General features: G+C 35.2%; 2 protein-coding genes across 3 annotated transcripts; one reads left to right on the forward strand and one right to left on the reverse strand.

Annotated features, from left to right (window-relative positions):
• Positions 1–385: 385 nt before the first annotated feature.
• LOC135162783 (pre-mRNA-splicing factor RBM22) lies at positions 386–3,117 on the reverse strand. Of its 2 annotated transcripts, XM_064121625.1 has the most exons (3): positions 2,917–3,117; positions 2,773–2,826; positions 386–1,635 (listed from the first exon to the last, which is right to left on the reverse strand). In XM_064121625.1, exons 1-3 carry the CDS (start codon positions 2,968–2,970, stop codon positions 505–507), a joined length of 1,239 nt encoding a protein of 412 aa, XP_063977695.1. In that variant the 5' UTR covers positions 2,971–3,117; the 3' UTR covers positions 386–504. The 2 variants fall into 2 exon arrangements, with proteins under 2 accessions (XP_063977695.1, XP_063977696.1); XM_064121626.1 differs by lacking the exons at positions 2,773–2,826; positions 2,917–3,117 and adding an exon at positions 1,819–2,751.
• Positions 3,118–7,021: 3,904 nt separating this feature from the next.
• On the forward strand, positions 7,022–19,876 carry LOC135162786 (uncharacterized). Its single transcript, XM_064121630.1, has 5 exons — positions 7,022–7,432; positions 11,689–11,858; positions 12,126–12,289; positions 13,885–14,053; positions 14,833–19,876. Exons 1-5 carry the CDS (start codon positions 7,418–7,420, stop codon positions 15,020–15,022), a joined length of 708 nt encoding a protein of 235 aa, XP_063977700.1. The 5' UTR covers positions 7,022–7,417; the 3' UTR covers positions 15,023–19,876.

Here is a 19,876-nt window from a genome sequence, read left to right on the forward strand (position 1 = left end):
ATGACGACTGTCTTTCAAAATAACACGCAACCTATCTGATTATCTGTGGAACTGACACATCGCAATAGCTATTATTGTAATAAATAAACCGCCCCGACCACGACCATTTTAATCAGCTTATGTCGATTTCTTCCTTTACGGCAACTCGACAATATGTCTATGGATTTATATTAAGCTCTACATTAGAGGTGGAATAATGGGTCGGAGAGGGTTGGAGCTTGAATACCTTTGTCGATCGGAGATTTGAGAATTGTCTTGAATTTTATACAAGAATAGAATTATATTTGTCTTTTTGTAGAATATTCGAGCTGTAAAAAAATTACAGTATTGTAAGTTAAATTCAAACATATGTGTGGATTGCAGTATAAAAAAATTAAACTCTATGTCGAATAAAATGTTCAATATTTATATTTAATTCCTTTATTCATACAATTTCGTATATAGAAGACAATAAACAAAAAGACAAAATTACCTATAAAAATCAATAATACCAAACTTGCCGAATTACTCTTCAGGCCATGGTTTCCCAATGCCTTGACTGGCCCCCATTCTCGAAGGATCTTGACTGGGATAATGAATGGGAGCAGTGCCAGGTGGGAAAATGGGAGCAGCAGCTGTAGTAGCAATTTGGGGTGGAAACATAGCAAACTGAGGAGCCACTGGTGGTGGTGGTATCATCATTGGGGGCATCATGCCAGAAGTAGCTTGGAGATTGAAAAAATTGCTTCCCATTGTCTCCGGAGGAGGTGGTAGAGCTCCTGGTAGTCCAGGAACAGGCTCGAGTATTTCTCTTGTTGCTTCAGCAGCAGAAACTGTCTGGCGTCCCTGAGATCTGCCCCACTTGATCGTCAATCTTCTACCTCCGAGAATGAGCTTATTGAAGGTCCTTTCAGCTGCAGCTTCAGCTGCATTTCTTTGTGTGTATTGTATGAATGCACATTGCTGTCGTGGAACCATCGTCACGGATCTGATTTCCCCATATTGATAGAAGTGATCCCTCAGTTGCTTTTCAGTCAATACATCACCAAGATTGCCAATGTAAAGAGTGGTAATTGATTTGTCCTCAGGTGGATCTAGCTTAGGCATTGCTGCTGCTCTTCTCATCAACTTGTCAGCAACTGGATCGTTAGTACCATAATAACGGTCCTTGATATTTTGATCTGCCAGCGGATCATCGGGATCCGTTGGCTTCTCATGACGATATGGGCATTCTTCGCCTCTCTTGCATTCGCCCTTCACCCAGAATGAACATATATGGGGGCGATTTCTCTTGTAATAGGGACTTGTTCTTGCAAGCTTCATGAGAAGATCTGAAGCTGCTGCCGATTTTCCCACTGCTCCTGCCGGACTTGTTGCATCGATGTTACTTATTTCTTTGTCAATATTTTGGACGTAGTACTCTTTGTTCACGTCCGATCGAGGTATGTCGTCCTTGATCTTGAGGGCAGCGTCACGTACTTGGATGGGAAGACCATATTCAAGGTCCAGGAGACATGTTTGACAGACATTTTTGAGACGACTGCACGTCTGACAGACCTCGGTCTTCTTGAAACGCATGCGGGCTCCTGGACACCAACGGAATACTGTAAAGGGCCGCATACAGATTTTACATTCTTTTCCGTATTTTTCTTTCGTCTGGAACAAGAGAAAGTTGCTGAAAATTTTTAGTGGTAGTGTCAACTACCCAATAAATAAACGATTTCACTTTTTTCACGATTTCGCTAATTTAAAAAATTATGAAATGCTGAGTATAATCTAATCAATCAACGTTTTCAATGGGGGGGGGGGGGAGATTAAATATTTGTGAGGGACACTTACGTCAGTGATACTAGGAATAATTAGAGCAGAGACGTGTACCATATTGTGTTGATGGTGAGAAATAAAAATCTCAGTGATATAGGGCAAAAAATAGAAAAGTTAAGTCGACTGCAGTACAATGCTATCCTCATGTAAAAAATATTACACGTATGAAGAAAACTATTACAAATTCTGCATTCTTCAAAACCGTTGATCTATGGTATCGTCACGACTGTTTCCTTGAGATCCTGTATTCATTTGGTCTTTCAAGTATTTCTTAATTTTCCGTTACTGTATCATTGATAACTGCATTTTTTCGTCAAGTGTTTTTTCCATTAAAAGAGAATTATTGATCTCTGTATGGTTTATATATTCAGAAACAAAGTCTAAGCAATGATAATGCAAGGTCATTTAACCTATCTTGATTGTTATTTTTTTTATAAATACTGAAAAATATAGAAGCATTACAATAGTGCTGTAGTAAAGTAATAACTTAACGATGTCGGACCCTTTCACTTAAAATTAAGGTTTTTTAAAACTTTTCCGGCATTTTATGGATAGAATTGATACCAATAAAGCCATTGATATAATTTTTGTATTTTGTCACAATTTAATGAGTCATGAAGTGTTGTGGCCGTGTAATTATTTTCTTCTGCTTTTTGTCATTCCTTTTAAAAATTTAGAAAAAAAACGCAGGAAATTTAGCAGAAGAATGAAAAAAAAACAAGAATTCCAACGGAGAGGGTTAAGGGTGCACATCCATAACCTATCTCTAACCTTGTTTGTTGATAAATACTTGAACAATTACGACAAATGCCAGAATTTTTATATTAACCATTTGTGACGTTTTTATAAAACTGATTTGTCCCTACAAAAATGGTTATTTCATTTGACAGAAGTTTTGCCGAATAATATTCTTTGGAGAATATGAAATTCCAACAGGAACATGTACCAAAATGAAACATAATTATTCACCATTCGAATGTAAGGGTTGTCTCCGAGGCACGTTTGGCACAAAATAGGAAATTCCTGAAACAATTGAAAAATATTTTATTAAGAATATAAGTGGCACAATATTTCAAGAATCACAAAAACGTCTTGGCATATTTAATAATTTACCGCATCCTCCCAATTTTGTCTGTTGTACGTGTTTGTCGTCTTTGACATAGCCATGGTGGTAGTATTATGTTTAAATCCTTTCTAATCTCAAGAACGGGGTACAGATGATCACAAAAACAACGTTTTTTGCTAAAATTTCCAACACCAAAAATATTATTTTGGAGGTTGATTGAATAGGCTTTCAGAAAGGCGCATTTCCATATTACAAATCATCGATTGTTGCAACGGATCTGACGTCATAAAGTATACTTCCATTTCGGAGTATCAACGCGCCATTTTTAAATCATAGTTAATCATAGTTTGATGTTCACCTCAGTCAAGTGCAAGATCCAACAAATTAAAAATATGAATTAATGATGACAAACTTTAGTACATTTTGTTATTCTCAGTAAAATTGTTTATTAAATTATTAAAATTATTGTAGAAATTTTTCAATATTTAACCTTTCAAATGGCAAATTATTGGCTAAATTGTTTTATAAGAACAGTTGGCCGGCGGGGGGGGGGGAGTAATTTTCAAAGAGTGTTGGAACTTTTTTAAAGTAATAAAGTTTGGTTAACTTGACTGAAATGACGGAAAGTCTCATCTTATGGGACGTATTTCGTTTAAGAGAGGAAGGGGACCAATTTTCAAAATTCAAAAAATGTTGAAAATTTAACATATCTCGGAAATTTGAGAAAAATTACAGAAATCGTGGAATATAGTAATTTAGTGGGCAGACTTCGCCTGGATACAGGAGGTGTAAGGAGAAAAAGAACCACCATAATGGCAAACAATGAACAAGGGATGAATAAATTGACTGTTTTAATCTAATTTATTACCCTCAAAAACTCTGCATAAAGGCTGTTCTTTGAAAAACTAAAGCTTAGAGACAAAAGTCAATTCAACGGTCACGGTCCTAAGTCATGAAATTTGAGCACTGCTTATTTTAAAGGTTTTCTGGTTTACATCTTCAATACATGTGGGATCCATTGTTCATTGTCTTGTTGTACACGGAGAAATCTAAAACTCTCCAAGAGGAAAACTTGCGTGCGCCATTTTTAGGGACTGGTGGGGTTATTGGATCCAACCCTTAGGAGTTTAAGTTGAGATAAGTTAGTTCTATTCTATTAAAAATTTTCAGCTAGCAGCTTCTCTCCGTTAGTCGGTTCAATTAATTTTCAAGAGGTTAATAAGGATCAGTTATAAGAATAACTTTTGTATAAGGATCCAATAGATATTTAGTTTTTACCAAATAAAAGTGTTACTGTGCTCTTGTAAACAGTTGTGTTATTCATTGATTATTGAATTACCCAATAATTCAATTACCCTCAACCTGGAGAAACAGACTTCGATGGAGTCCTCATTAGAGGTTTAGCGGCTAACGAACCCACATTCGAAGATTGGCGCTAAAAATTACTCACCTGGCGCCACCGTTCTCCTAGTTACCTAGGGAGGACTAGTTTATTGAGTTCTGTGAGGTTGGTAGGTCGCCGAACGTGACTACCGTATTCAAAAGCACTTCTCATAAGGCCACGTTAGAAGATAGTTAGGATTCTTGGGTCGGCTCCAAACCAGGTGGATCTGAGAAAGTTAATCATTGAAATGGTTTTGTTGGCTTTGATATAGAGGCTTTGAATATATGTCTTAAATTTGAGTCTGTAGTCTAGTTAAATGCCCAAGAATCGCGCTGAGGTGGTGGCTGTGGTTTTTGGCCGTTGATATGGATGTGGAAGTCATTGAGAGAGAAATGTGTCATGGAGAAAATACCTAACTATAATTTAGAACCGACTGTAATGGTTGGGCGAGTGCGGTGTTGCTCCGGCGATCATCGATGCTAAGCAGCGTTTCGCTGGGACACTACTTGGATGGGTGACCATTTAGGAACACCGTTCGCTCGCTCAAAAAATTACTGCGCGGAAGGCACGGGTGGGGAGACCCAGTGGACCCTTCTAGTCAGTGTGACGGAAGGGTACACTGGGACCCTGCACTATCGGCCGACTGTACGGTAGAGGTTTTCCATGGTTTCCCTCTACCCCTGTGCAAATGCAGTACAGTTGGGGAAAAAGTCGGTCCCATGGCACCGCAGGGGAAGGGAACAAAATGTAAAAACCCGAGAGGGTATACATGTGAAAAATAAATAAATACCTAACTATAATTTATCAGGAGAAATTTCTAAATGTTTCGATTGGAGGTGGGTGGAGATTCTGGATAGAGCCCCCGTTCAATTTTAGTTGGGCAGGTGTGGAGGTTCGGTCCACGGAGGAAAATTGCCAGGCCATCAGCGAAAGCTACAATTTCAGCGCTAAGATCATTTAGGTTGGGGAGGTTGGTCAAGCAAACATTGAAGAGGATAGGGCTAAGAATGGAGCCTTGACCAGTGCCTCTATTCATGAGGAAAAGGGGCCTTCTAGCTTTCCTTGAACTGCAACGTACAGTTGTCTATATGCGAGGAGAAAGTAGATGAAGTTGGTGATTTTTTTGGGAATGCCAATTCGTGCTCACATTTGTATTGTGGTGGAGACAGCTATTGGCAATGTGTCACTCTTCATGACAAGGAAAACAAGTAAACTGCTTTGTTGATATATAGTTGCAGTATACTGGGTCAACCCAGACTACTGGGTTGAGTGAGATTAATTTGATCTATTGGGATATAGAAGAATTTTCTCCACGTGAGACTGTGTTCAAAACCGGGTTCCTTGGAACCACAACGAATGGAGATGATGCGAGATGTTTGACGAATGCCAAGTTTTTTTGATTTCCTTTAGAATCATTCCATCAGGTACGAGAGGTTCAGATGATACCCTCAGATTTCCACGGTGTATTCTCTCCCTTTCACTGTGGTAGGTTTGTCCAGATCTGTAATTTTACCGTGGGTACGGGTAAATTCTTGAATATGTATGCCTTCCGTGGTCCTTGGTGATTTTCTTTTTTTCAGCGACTTGGGGATAAGATTTTGTTGTTGGAGCGGTTGTACTTTGACTGGTTATCCATGTTAGATAACATTTGTGCCTCCATATCGTTGTAATTGTCTATTGAGAGTGTGATGTTGTTGTTTATAATTAAGTATCATGATGCTAATCAATTATTAACGACGGCCTATGGCCCAGAAACTAATAATTTTAATGTCAATAATATTCTCACTGAGTTTGAATCACTTCGGATGAAAAATTAATTTGTCAAACTTGAGAAATCGAGAAAAACGAATAGTATTTAACCATTGGATAGTAAACATGTCTGTCACCATCAGTGGCTCAGTTGAGACGCTGACCGATTTTTTGATTCTTTAATTTCAATCGCGAATCACCTAGAATGTTCTTAAATGCAATAAAATGATGTTTTTATGTGATGTCTGTGTGTATGTGGCGAAATATTTGCAATTTTGAAGATCGATTTTGAAAAAATTGTAAAAAAATACTATAAATAAAACTCAGGTAAAAATCTGAATTTTCAAATTATATAATGGCTATGGTTAATCTTTACTTTGACGTGTCTTTTCAGCTCGATTGGTTGTGTAGTCCCTGAGATATAGCAATTTTTGTATTTTTCGATTTTTCTCAATATCTCAAAAAACTACTGTAAGGATTTCAATTTTTTGTTAAATACTCGTTTCAGGGTGTCCCATTTATATCGATCGAAATATCCAAATTTAAAAACTTTTTTTTACGACAATCATAGCGTATTTACGTTTCTAGATAATTCAACTTGGTAATACCATATTCGACTTTGGGAGCTTTCGAGCCCCTACATTGCTTAAGTAGTCGATATCCTGATTCAATAGACAATCCAAAGCATCAAAACTCGCAAAGATCCCTAACCTCATGTTACAGATGAATCCCGGCCATGTTGGTATGTTACGCGGGCAAATATATAATTTACTTGAAGCTTTTAGATAGGATGTTAAAGGTAATATGATGAAAGTTGCATCAATTCGTTGAGTACAACGAGCGCCAATAACTTAAAAATCTTGAGTAGGCTATAAACAAAACATATAGAAGAAGGATAACGAATAACAATATAAAATCAATAATAATAATAGTATCAACGACAGTTTAACATGAATTAACAGAATAATTAAGACCTATCAGAATGATGGAGAAGAGTGACTTGTTACTCTGACTTGCAGTGGTCTCATCCTGAAAATTAAATTTCACCCACGAGCAGCACAAGAAAGACCATATATCCATCCTCGCTTTCTGACTCCCCCTGGCTCATTGGTGGTTTTTAGACCGCTTGGGCGGACACAACTGGCCACAAACAAGCAAAGGAGCCCTCTTACTTACAGTCAACCACTGAACATCCACCTGCACGGACGGAGGTGCTCGACCTCGGGCAAAAATACGAGATAACGCGTAGTGACATGAACGGCATTTCGTGATTCTACATTCGGTATCCACCGAAAATCACTCGATAATCCCTCAGTGTTACATGTGTTCAACCGGCAATCCCTCCGACAAAATAAAATACTCCTTCTTCCTAAGTCTAATTAATAATTAATTTTTTGATTTTCGTGAACTTTGAAATGCTACCATTAACGGTGAGTGATTTTTAAAACTTACATTCAGTGACTGATAGTTTATCATCAATAAAAAAATTATTATTTTGTATAACAATTTCAAATAATGCGATGAAATAGCCCATTAGTTTTTGAATCATTTTATTTTTAATAAATTAATGAAAATTGTAGGGATATAGATGTCGATTATAAGGAAAATTTCCGATGAATTTCCTACTTGTTATTTTAAAGAAAAAAACGAAATTAGCATGGTAAATGCGCAGAACGGGAGAATGCCTTCGGAATGCCAACAATGCGATGGGGAGTGAAGGAAATCGGTCTGAAGTCGTTCAAAAGAAATAAGAAATCCGAGCCGGCTGTGAAGGTCTATTGTTAACCCTTCTCCACGAAACCATCGTTAATCACCAAGCTGGCCTTTTATTTTTTGCCATTTTATTACAACATTTACAACATACTATTTACTTGTCAGTTGAAAAATTTCCATGAATTTGGTTGCCCGAGCGGAAGACTATATATAAAATGATTTTTCAACATTTCGAGATAATCCCGTTAGGATTTGAAGAACAACCGGTGACCCGTTCCAAGTCATCATGACGCTCCTAAGGTCGTACCGTTAGTCGTTTCACTTAAGCGGGCATTATCCACGTGTGTTACAAGATCAGGGCTATTGATTCATCAAAGATAGAATAATACTGTTTGTTGTAACCGGCCAACTGATCATTGACAATTGATGAGAGCTCTTAGCTGTCTCCTCATTGATCAAGTCTCTATTCCATACTTTCTATTGGCATACTGCATACCGCATACAATACCGCGACATACTTTTAAGCAACACAAATTTCGGTACAAGACGTCCTCTTTCCACCCCCTCGCAAGCTATTATAGATTAGATTAACATTTGACTATTAATTTCTTCCTTTTGTCCACTTTCCAAGAACATCAAAACTTTCCCCTCCCCCATTTATTAATTGCGAATAAAAGCCGTCTCACATTGACACTCACCATTCGCAGACATTTATTAAACCTGGCCAGTGAAATAGGATCTAAACTCATTTTATGAGCGTTTGAAGATCAGTGTAACGTCTCTTTGTCGTAGGATTCCGCTTTATGCTAATAATTTCCCAGTTCGTTGGCAAAGAAAATGCATTAACCCTAATTTGGCGATTTTATCGGTGATCGTTTGTGATCCCATGAGCTGTCAGAGTGGAAAATCGGCTCAGGTGGCCTGATTTTGGATCAGAAATAGCCCTGAATATGGAATACAGATTACAGCATCGGGAAGCAATCAACTTGTTTGTTTATTTGAGATCTCTCCTCCTCTTCGAGCGCAGTCGAGGAACTAGCTAAAAGTTCAATAACTAAATGACTAATACGCACATTAGTCACAAAGAGCATAAAGAAGAGCACTCACTTCCTTCTTCCATCCACTTGTTTATTTACTAAACATGTCACACTTGATAAACAATATTGAGTATTGTATCTCAATGTCAGTCTCAGATCGCACTGCCTGAAATCATATATCTCTTTCATCCTATTTTTTTCGTACTTCCCTGCCTTGACTCAGAAGTTGGATGTTGTCAAAGTACTAACCTATTGTAAAAAGCACAACCATCAATACTAACGGACCGATGACCGTGGCCGAATTAGTGAAATCCCGTGAGGCGCGGATTCGAGTCCGGTTTAGGTCATTGGAATTTTAATCTTTCGGAAACTGTCAAACGGGAGTCCATATTATTTTCCAGGAGAGTCTGTATGTGGCGTACAACTCCTGGGGTAAATGCGACTCGATTGGAGATGAAGGTACAAGGGTATACATGGAATAAATAAATAAATAAATAAATAAATAAATAAAAACATCAATACTATTGATATGTTGACAGTCTGTCACGCTGATTCCTCATTAGTTCACAACTATATAAGGCGGTTAATTTGAACTTTGAAATTTCCAATCTTTTTTATAATTACAAGAGACGGTAGCATTTGATCTCGTGATCTAAATCTCATCATACTAATGTGACTCTACTTTTCCAAGGATATATTTTAGAATTGTCACTACAACGAGTAGTATAGCATTGTATCACAGTTTTTATTCGATTTCATTAATTTTTTATTTATTCTGGTCAAATTGATATTCATGGAAAATGTATTTAGAGATGAAAAGTTGACGTATTACGATAAAATTTTCCTATAAAAATGTTTAAATGCAAGAAATGATCTCTATAAATATATGGGCATTGATGATATTTGATCGCCATAATGCAAGTGAATAACATGTGGAATTGATTCATAGATGAATCGTTCACATTAAACATTAATATGCAAATTCTGAACAGGTTCACACCTCTCAAACATCATTCCAACTCGATCAAATGATTTTTATCTTGTCAAATTTTGAGGAAAAACTACATAACATAATTGCTCACGATGTGATCCAACGATTTCATCACTTTAAATCCATCGTCAGGTCTGGTTTGATCCGACTTTGATTTGGATGTGAGCTCAATTTCCACTAGGGTTCGTCACTCCCGTGGAGCAAACACCGCCTCTGTTATTTAAATAAAAACCTCACCGAACATACTCCACAATTTTATTTAACGTGCGAAATAGTATATTTCAAGCTTAGACATAGAATATACATTATCCTTTTTCACGTTTATAATTGACAGGATAACGTTAGGCGAAGTGTCCTATGTTTTCCACCCCCGGGGAGATATGTTCAGAAAAAATTAGGAAACCCCCAGGTTGTTCACTTATTACGGTATTGAATGGAATATTTCACACGACAATGCCGTCCTTTTACTCAGACAATGCAGATAAAAATGCCGGGACTGTCAAAAAAAATTCTGTGACAGTTGGGTAGAATAGCGATGTCGGTGGCCTAAGCGCCTAAGCGCCTAAGCGCCACTAGCTTGGCCTAGTATGCGGAAGGTTGCGAGTTCAAATCCCAGCGGTTGCGATTTTTTCAGAAAACCTGAGGCTCCGACGAGCCGGAGAGTGTCGGTAGGGCTGGCGCCTGTGTCGGTCTATGGGTTTTTCCTGGCAATTTCTATGTTCTATAGAATTGTGAGAGCGGTGGAGTGTGGACTCCACAGCCGCATGCACAGGGTATGTTAGGGCCAGTGAGTAGTCGAAAAGAGTACAGAAGTACAGAAAAATTTACGATAATGGAAAAATTAAAAAAGATTACGTAATGTTTATTGAATGGTTCTCTTCGTGTACCAGGGGCTTGAAAAAAATAAACCACCCTGAGAGAAAAATGTAAAGCAGACCGAATATATTTTCATTTAAACACTAAGCTTTTATGCACTTTTTTTAATGAATTGCGTGATTAAAGTATTTTCTTCAATCGTTGATTCTGAGGGCTCAAAACAAAAACTTCTTGATTCGATCATATGGAGATTCAAATCTATCATATATTCCTTTGGATTTCCTGAATATTTCATTATATTTATTTAGATAATTGGATGTGTCGCATTCCATTCATCTAAAAAAATTATTGTAGGACTCATTTTCAAACGAATATACTATTATCTGCGCTCTATAGGGGAAATTTAAAATATTGAGACAATGGAATTCTATTTTCATATGAAAGAACATGCATCCAACGAAATATATTCCGATCGGAGATAATTTTTCCCCTTCTTTAGTAATGTTTGAAAATTATGTTATTGAAAAGTCATTCGAAAAACATTTTTCCCGATCAATCAGTTCAATTAACAAGTCATAAAAATTTATTGTGGAATTGGCTTATGATGAAAAATAAGGGGAAAAAATACTAGACACCGACAGCATACAGTTAAATTTATATCCTACCCTACTTTATTTCTTCCATATCACTTATACCTTATACTACGTTGATTGGTTCGTTTTACATGAATAACAATGGGCGCTTGGTCGGAAGAATTTGGAAAAAAATTCAAATGCTGCAAGTTCTTATTCTTCCCCATTACAATAATAATAATAATAATAATAATAATAATAATAATAATAATAATAATAATAATAATAATATATTTCTTGATAATAATTGTAAAATTGTATTGCGGTAAAATAGTAATTTTCCATGTATTAGACATAGTTATTATTCCCACAATTATTATCAAGCAGTATATTATTATTGTGATGGTTACAATTATCACCAACTATCACAGTTCTTCTTACGGCCAATGAAATTGAGATATTCGATTTTGAGGCAATTTTTGTCCGATAAAATATCAACAATCCATTAATTTCTTCATTCCCAACCCTCTTTATGATGAAGGAAAAATTAATTCTAGACAAGGAGACACTTGAGTGTCGCGATAGTATTACTGATCAGCTCAAGTGGATTTGCTAGTGAAAAGCCGCGGAAATGCGCGGGCAGTGGCGTTGAACTCAAATACGTCTGGGGAGATGCAATGACAGATTCGCCTGATTGTGTCGGCCCTAATGACACCCACTATCCAGTGTGAGTAGATTAAAAATTTATTCATTTTTACATATCATTCAGCCCTCGTAAATGTAAATAATGCGCTTACTAATGATCATTAATGTTTTCCCAGAAAAAAACAGTAAATTTCAGAGAAAAATATCATACTAATTTGCTAAAATCACAATTATCATTAATATTGAGGCAATTTTTTTGACTTCTCTTAAACATTTTTTTCTTACAAAAAAATCTGTGAAAATTGACCAATTTTTCAAAAAATTTTTAAACCAAATTATTTTTCTGCAGTGCAGCAATAGCAAGAAACTTGAAAAATCTCTGGGGAAATAGTCGTACAGCTCGTGTTTACAATCATAACAACCGCGTTACAGACCCTGAAATAACGCGCCAAGCGCTCCTCCACAATTACAAAGTCTCAAGGAGTGAATATACCCTGGGTACATCACGAAACGGTGAGTTCATTAAGCATTAGCAATGAGTCAAAAATATTTTTTGATTGATAATTTATGTCAGGTGTCCTACCTTCGTTTCACCTGAATGCATGAACTATGTGGTGTAACGGTATTGCCAAATAATAAACTCGTGACGCCCGTGAGGCGCTCAATCGAGGGCAATACAGTTATCGGGTCTCTTCTTGGTGCACATCAGCCCACAAATATGTATAACGGGATTGTAGTTTATATAAACTACTTTGAAAACGATAAATGTAGGACATATGGCAATTTTTTATTCTGTGACCATTGAGTGACAATTATTGAAAAGTTCATGCTATCAGTGAGGCTAATGGGAAGATTTCTTATCTTGATTTACGTGATCAACTATTAGAAATATTATTTATTTGTTGGGAATTTCCAGGAGTGATTAAATGTAACAGAATATGAGGATTTTTTTTATGTTTAATGCTGAATTTATCATTTATAAATGATCAAATGAAGCATATATGGTTTCTGCCTTTGATTGAATTCACATTGAATTCAAAATGTGGTATCTCAATAAATGTAAAGTGATTGTGGGTGAAAATGGCATAAAAATTTTTCATTGGAAATACCATTCTCTATAAAAAAAGTCTTATGCTTGCTTTCGAGAAACTCCATTTTTATCCTTTAAGCCATCTTTAACATTTCATTGAATCTTGAAAAATTCTTATGACATTTTCTCTTAAAACCATTCATTTTTCAAATAATATCGTAAATTAAGGCGTTACTGTCCATTACTCGAGTTTTACATTTTTTTTACTAATTTCTGAAAAAACGATTAAATGATTATAAAATTGGCGTGAGAAATAATACCGGCCCATAAAATTTCATCACTGTGGGCGATATTTTTACTATTCCAAAAATTGACAAAACTTTACCAAAGACTATGAAATGTTGTAATTTATTGAATAATAATGGAAAAATCTTAAAACCTTATATTTTTTCATGTCCATCTGATTTGTTGTTCTCCAGAAATTTACAAAAAACATGAAAAATTAGAAGATATTGGCAATAACTCCTCATGGCCTAATTTCTTTTGATAACACGACAAAATATTACAAAAACCTAATATTATCTAACAAAATTTTACTGAATATTACATGGCAACAATATTACTTAAAAAAATGATTATTCGTCAAAATATTATTTGCCCAAGTATTCTCCGTCCCAAATATTTTTTGACAAAGTATTATGTCATTTCATTTTTTTCTAACTGTATTTTATTATACGCAATCAATTCCGGAAGACCCAATTGAGGAAACTAGAAAACAAAATCAATGAATTTTTTTCCCCACTTGTAATGTTGCATTTAATCATATGTTATCGTGTGTTACTTGCTTGTAATATTTTGTCATTTAATCGTTTCCTTTCCCTCCATTCCTTTTTGTTGATGAATATTTATAAAAAAAAATCCCATTGGATATTTCTCTCCAAAAGCCTTGATAATTAATTAAAAAAATCCTAAACTAGAATGAAAATTCGTAAAATTCGTGTTGCATTCTTGTGTCCACTTGCTCCTGGGAAAGGGAAATGAATACCGCCCGAATAATGATGAGGACTTATCCATTTAGGTCGAAGTTATACACCAAAGGAAACATGCGGATCACCAGGTCGACTGTGCAAGACGCGGTACAACACAACAGCACCGATGTACGGGGTCAGTCTGACTAGCGGTCAGCCGGTAACGATCGTACAAAAATTCCCCGACCTACTACAGCAGGTGGTCTTCGAAGTTTGCGAGTGAGTTCATTAGTCACAACTTCCCCATAGACCCCATAAATGAAAAGTTAAGAAATCATGAAAAATATATTGAACGTGGATTGACCATTAATGATGGGAATGAGGACGAAGAAAGCTGTTTTGAGAGTGCAATTGGAAAATGACAAAATTCTCAGTACGTGGCATTGCTTATTCAATCGTCATACTGTCATTCGTGCCCGACACCCCATTGTAGTTTAACCACATTCAGTTCAAAATAAAGGATGTAGAAAAATCCTATGATAATGAAAGAACGTCGCAATAGCAAAATGGACGTCCTGATTTTTTGAAGAAATATTTCTACTGCTCTTTTTATTTTTTATAATTGTTTAAAGTGCTCAAATCTACATGATTTATTTACACTGTCATTCAACTCATTCTAGTTGTTTAATTGTCATGCAGTTGAGATACTACTGAGTACTTTTCAATTTGTTGTTTTTAACGGATGGAAAATTAAGTTGTTAGTCAGTATTTTCAGTCACTGTAATTCTCTCAAGAGTATTGATCTCTCATTGTTCAGAACGAAGATTGTATTGCTCTTGAAATCTTATTTTACGCATTTCATCAGTTCCTGTCAACAACCAATGCACGAACTGTAGGAAACAATTATAATTTTGCCAATCATATTTATTTTGGATAACAAGATGCCCGAAATTTCCATTTAAAAGCTACTCAGGAGGTTATAACTGAATATGCATGAAAAAAAATTTCCACGCGGAAGAAAAATGTTACAAGACTCCTATTATTTTATGAAATTTCAGATCCAAAGAATGTGATGTTGTTCATGGTGAATGCACGCAAACATACGTACCATACCTTTTCCTGGTGATTCCCCTGGGCCCAGTAACTCTGACAGGTCAAGACTACGTTCTCGTGGAGAGTGGATGTGTCTGCAAGCCCAGGAACTTGGTGAATTCCCACCAAGAAGTGCCCACTGTTCCCAAACTTTAATTAAACCAATTATTCAAAGGGAGAATTTACTCGTTTCACCGTGGTTTTCTGTGAAAACCAGGAGTATCATAATTAGTAATTAAAAAAAAATGTAATACGGAAGATGAAGAACAACTATTCATGGTCGCCTCCGCAGTTGGGTTCTTGACCCAGGACACCCGAGGCTTTTCCCACGCTCAATTCTTCCCAACGAAACAAGCCATAACGGTTGCACAAAGGAAACTCCAGTGACCGATGAGGAATGAGTGACCTAATAAAATCGTACATTCCCATATTTTCTGGTTTATTTTTACAATAACTAGGAGGTGGAGGGGCCGATCGACCAATTCGGAAGATGAGTCAAATGGATTTTAAAATGATTTTTTTGTAAAATACATCCAATTGACCATTTTTACTCTAGTAACGTCCAACCAATGCGATTTAAATAAAATGGCTTCTCTTATTTATGGATTTATCTAAAAAGGATGAAAAGTCATGTAATATTTTTTTTTCGGGAATTCAATTTCCAACAAACAATGTCCTCGTAAAAGCGCTCGTCCCGAGCATCATAGCACATTGAAACAAATTTCAAAATTCATTGGATAAGGCAAAGTTATTCTTTATATTGACAAATTTGTTCCCAAAGCGGTTGATATTACAAAAAAATATCATTAAATATCTTTGATAGGGAATCAAGTTTTAAAAGAAAAATGTTATTATTCTGAATTGACGATTATTTTTATTAAAATTAACTTCATTGATCATCTCCCGGAAAAACCTGACGATTGATTAACGAACATAGTGAGAAATCCCGCTGAGATAAACTCAGGAGCCTCGAAGCGCAACTCGAAGTCCTCATTGTGCCCAACTGGTACACCACCCAAAAAATCTCACATTGGTTTCGCTCGGAAAATTCTTCGGGTCCAGAGGATTATCGGCTAGACCAAGAGAGTCTTGCCCTCGCGCTAAAATGAAGAGAATCTCCCGGTGACCGACTGTATCGTGCATTACACTATGAATTCCGATGAGTGGCTGACGTACCGTTACTTGTTTGCGGGATCATTCACCTTGACTTTTTTTTTTATCCTTCTTTTCGTGGAGGGATCACTCCACCGAACGTCGCGAAGACACTGACGTGATATTAATTGCTATTGATTTGGCAATGGTGACTCAGTGGACGGAGGAATAATTTTATTTTTAGATGAATAGTTCAGGAACATAGAATAACGAAGGAATTCTTATCTAAGAGACGAGTTTCAGCTGAAATAGAGGATCTATTTTCCTTGAATAAGGGTTAAATTATCCTTTCCGATGGAGCAGATTCAATTTGTTTGCCCCTTAAGACTATTTGAGCTTCATTCATGTTTAAGGGTCATTTCACTTTAATATGATGCAAAACTCGCCTGTAAATGAGGGTCAAAATGCTTCAAGAGTCAAAAGATGTTTGGAATTGAGGGTCAAATTATCATTCATTTCTCATTAATGTCTTTTTTTTAACTTACTTGCTCCTCCCTAAGCACCCTGCAGGACTTATTGACCCTCAATTCCAAACGTCTGCAACTTTTATGATCCTCTAAACCATTTCACATTTGAGTAAAGCGTAAAAATGTGCTTTAAATTCAAGGTAGCTCCCAAAAACTATCCTAGTAAATGAAAAAATAGCATGTTCTTAATTGAAAACATTCATGTGCTATTACTTCTGGAAAATTCAGGGTCAATTAGTGTTGACACCTTTAATTATTCAAGATTAAGGGTCATTTGACTGTCAAAACTCTTTGACACTCGAAATCCCCTTTAGCATCGATAAATATTGAATAAAAACTATCGTAACACACAGAACAGGCCAAATGTTCACCACTACGACCGCAAAATGCAGTTCCAGATCAGATGGTCTTGTGAGTCGAAGAACTCTCAACGCGGTAATGCTACTTTCACCAAAAACACCCATGAAAATATCCCAGAAATAGTAAATAGCAATAAAATTCAATGCTCTTCATTCCACTGAAGCACCCCTTACTTATAATTAGCTCATAAATTCGTCGATTTAATAATCAAAAATGTTAATATCCCTAGATCAAACCAATTACACCTTCATTTCCATGATTTATTCACTCTATTTATTGTATATTCACCCTACCAGCCACACCTCACTTGCCTTATCTGTTACTCTCGCTGTTAACAAATATATTAACTCCCAGAATGATCATTCCCAACGATGAACACTGAATACAGATTCAATGTAAAATTGACCTCCACATGTATGTACGAACGATAAAGCTGATAATTTATTTGAAAAAAAAGTGAATAATAGACTGACTCTTTGTGTATTTTTCTTTTATAGTTTTAATAATCCTCATTTACCTACTTCTCATTTACTTCAAAAATATACAAATAAATAACCGATCGATACAAATGGTAATTTTGTATATTTTCATATTAAATACTCAACACTAATGCATACTGAATACATTGTAATATCAATCGAGGAAACGATATTCATTTAATCCTCGAGAAAAATCAAAACTAATAATTAAACTTTGGAGCACCATTAGCTGCAATGCTCAACAGTGAATAAATCTATTGAAATATATCATAATAAATGAATAGATAACGGTCGTTGCTTTTTCCAACATTCGCAGTTTTAAAATCATTGATAGCGGAAAAAATATGTTTATATCGATGAAAAATATTGTTTTATAACTGTCATGATTAAATGAATTGAGGTACCAAATTTTTTTTGAAAATATTTTCAATCAATTGTTCACAATTGTTTGTAATTTATTCATTTCAGATCATTTGTTCCTTCATACGTTCATTCTTCTGGATATTTATGTTTGATTAGCATTTCAGAAGCTCAAATGATTACATGGAACTTTAATACTCGTAAATGTTATAACACAATTATATTTAACAGGCGTTTAACACAATTTTTCTCATTGCTGCTACATTCAATCCGTCTCGGAAAGTGCCTTTTCATTTACTAGTAAATGAAAAATGACACAGTTCGCCACTCCCTGAACGCAACATCACTAACAAAAACTATAGTTCAGATACACATGCGACGGGGTGTTTTAACTCGTGTGATTATCAACTTTACACTCGTTACTCCGCCCGTCGTACCTCTATCGAAATATACTTTTTCAACAGTTTTTCACATGAATGAATTTACCGTTGACGTGACAATTCATTTCAATACATGAGAAATATGAAAAACATAGTAAACTATACTGTAGAGTACAACCAAATCGAATATAATATCGAATATTATTATATAAGAGAGACTAGGACAAAATAAAACTTGTTCAATGGATAATGACTCGGAAACCGCAGAATAAAATCAAAAAGTTTTGTTGTTTTTTCAAAGCCTCAAAACAGAGATTAAAGAGAAAAACAAGTTGGTCTTCACTCTACTGGTTCAAAGTTATCAACCATTGAATTCATTTTCTCCCGCATTCTCCTATTAATATTATTATATATTGCTATATATTATTTGTTAATATTATATTATATTATACTATAATGTTAGTATTGTATTTGATCGTACATCGCAGTATTTTCATTTATATCTTTTTATATTTTTTTACCAAATGAATTCTCATGTCAAAAAAGAATATTTATTCACTTTAAAGACTGTAGAAAATCATGCCAATTATTGCAGTAAATTTTAATATCGAATTGACCGATAACTGCAAGTGTAATAAGTAAAACTAAGTTCTACAATGAAATGATAAAGCTGAAGTCAAGTCAACTTATCGTCAGCGTGGTTGCTTGATAAATATCTCAAAATCCAGAAGCGATGAAAAAGTTTCATGAAGACTTTTTTTGTAAAACTTATTCTTTTCTAAAGGAAAAAGTTACCTCAAAAATTTCGTCATTTAATGTATTTCTCATATATTAAATGGCGAAATTAATGAGATAACTATATAACAATAATTTTCATCAAATTCCCAGCTCATTGGAAAAATCTCAAAAAATTGTGAATCCCATATTATGGGTTCATTAATATCCTACAAGAGTCTCTAGCCACGTTATCACCATGCACCCACTCATAAAACATCCTGTTGAATCACTAGTTCTCGTACTCATTGACAGTTCAACCTTAATAGATACAATGCAGCAAATCAATGTGATTTATAGGGAAAAAAAATAGTGCTCTCAAACAAATGTGGAGAAACAACGACCTGAATAACAATTTTTTAATTAGTTAAGGAATCAAATGCAACAAGTTTTCAACTGAAGAATAAAATAATAGACAATTGTATCGTCTTCCCACGATAATTTAGTCGAATTAAAAGATAAATTAAATATATAACAAGTTTAGTTTTTACTTGGCTACTATAATTACATCTTTGGAAGGACAATCAAAGGCAATAATATGCTTTAGAAAAATTTAAACTACTCTATGCTGCCGGCAATAGGTGATTGGAGGAGTGGGCGATAAAGATTTGATGAATTTCTTTGTTTTTCTTGACATTTCTCAAATGTTAAAAAATAATACGGAAAAATGTTGATGTGTCCTCTGAGAAATGAATATCTTCCCACGGAAATATCAAGAGAGTTGTCAAAAATATAATGTAAAAACAGAAAAATAATTATCTTAACAGTAAATCATGATTTCAGCGGGATCAGAATTTTTTTTGTAGAACTTAATTAATTCGGTAAATATGTGATTTTCAATTCTTTTGATAAAATTAGATCACATTTTTTGAATATTAAATAATTCCTTCGATATATTGTCGTGGATAAATTGTATTTTATAATTCTCTAATGAAGTGGTAAAGCAAGGTAAATTACCTTATCGTTAATCTTATTCTCCAATGGAAATCTAAAAAATTATGAAAACTGGCGGAGCTTTCATGATTTTTATTTTTTTGG

Source organism: Diachasmimorpha longicaudata, chromosome 5, assembly GCF_034640455.1.
Source record: "Diachasmimorpha longicaudata isolate KC_UGA_2023 chromosome 5, iyDiaLong2, whole genome shotgun sequence".
NCBI lineage: Eukaryota > Metazoa > Arthropoda > Insecta > Hymenoptera > Braconidae > Diachasmimorpha > Diachasmimorpha longicaudata.

Excerpts from the sequence above, each read along its gene's own strand:
- LOC135162786 (XM_064121630.1), top strand. Across the intron at positions 12,290-13,884 it reads CCTGGGTACATCACGAAACG|GTCGAAGTTATACACCAAAG; the intron begins GTGAGTTCATTA and ends TTATCCATTTAG. Across the intron at positions 14,054-14,832 it reads GTGGTCTTCGAAGTTTGCGA|ATCCAAAGAATGTGATGTTG; the intron begins GTGAGTTCATTA and ends ATGAAATTTCAG.
- LOC135162783 (XM_064121625.1), bottom strand. The coding sequence starts at position 2,970 with ATGGCTATGTCAAAGACGACAAACACGTACAACAGACAAAATTGGGAG. Across the intron at positions 2,827-2,916 it reads GACAAAATTGGGAGGATGCG|GAATTTCCTATTTTGTGCCA; the intron begins GTAAATTATTAA and ends CAATTGTTTCAG. Across the intron at positions 1,636-2,772 it reads ACAACCCTTACATTCGAATG|ACGAAAGAAAAATACGGAAA; the intron begins GTGAATAATTAT and ends CTCTTGTTCCAG.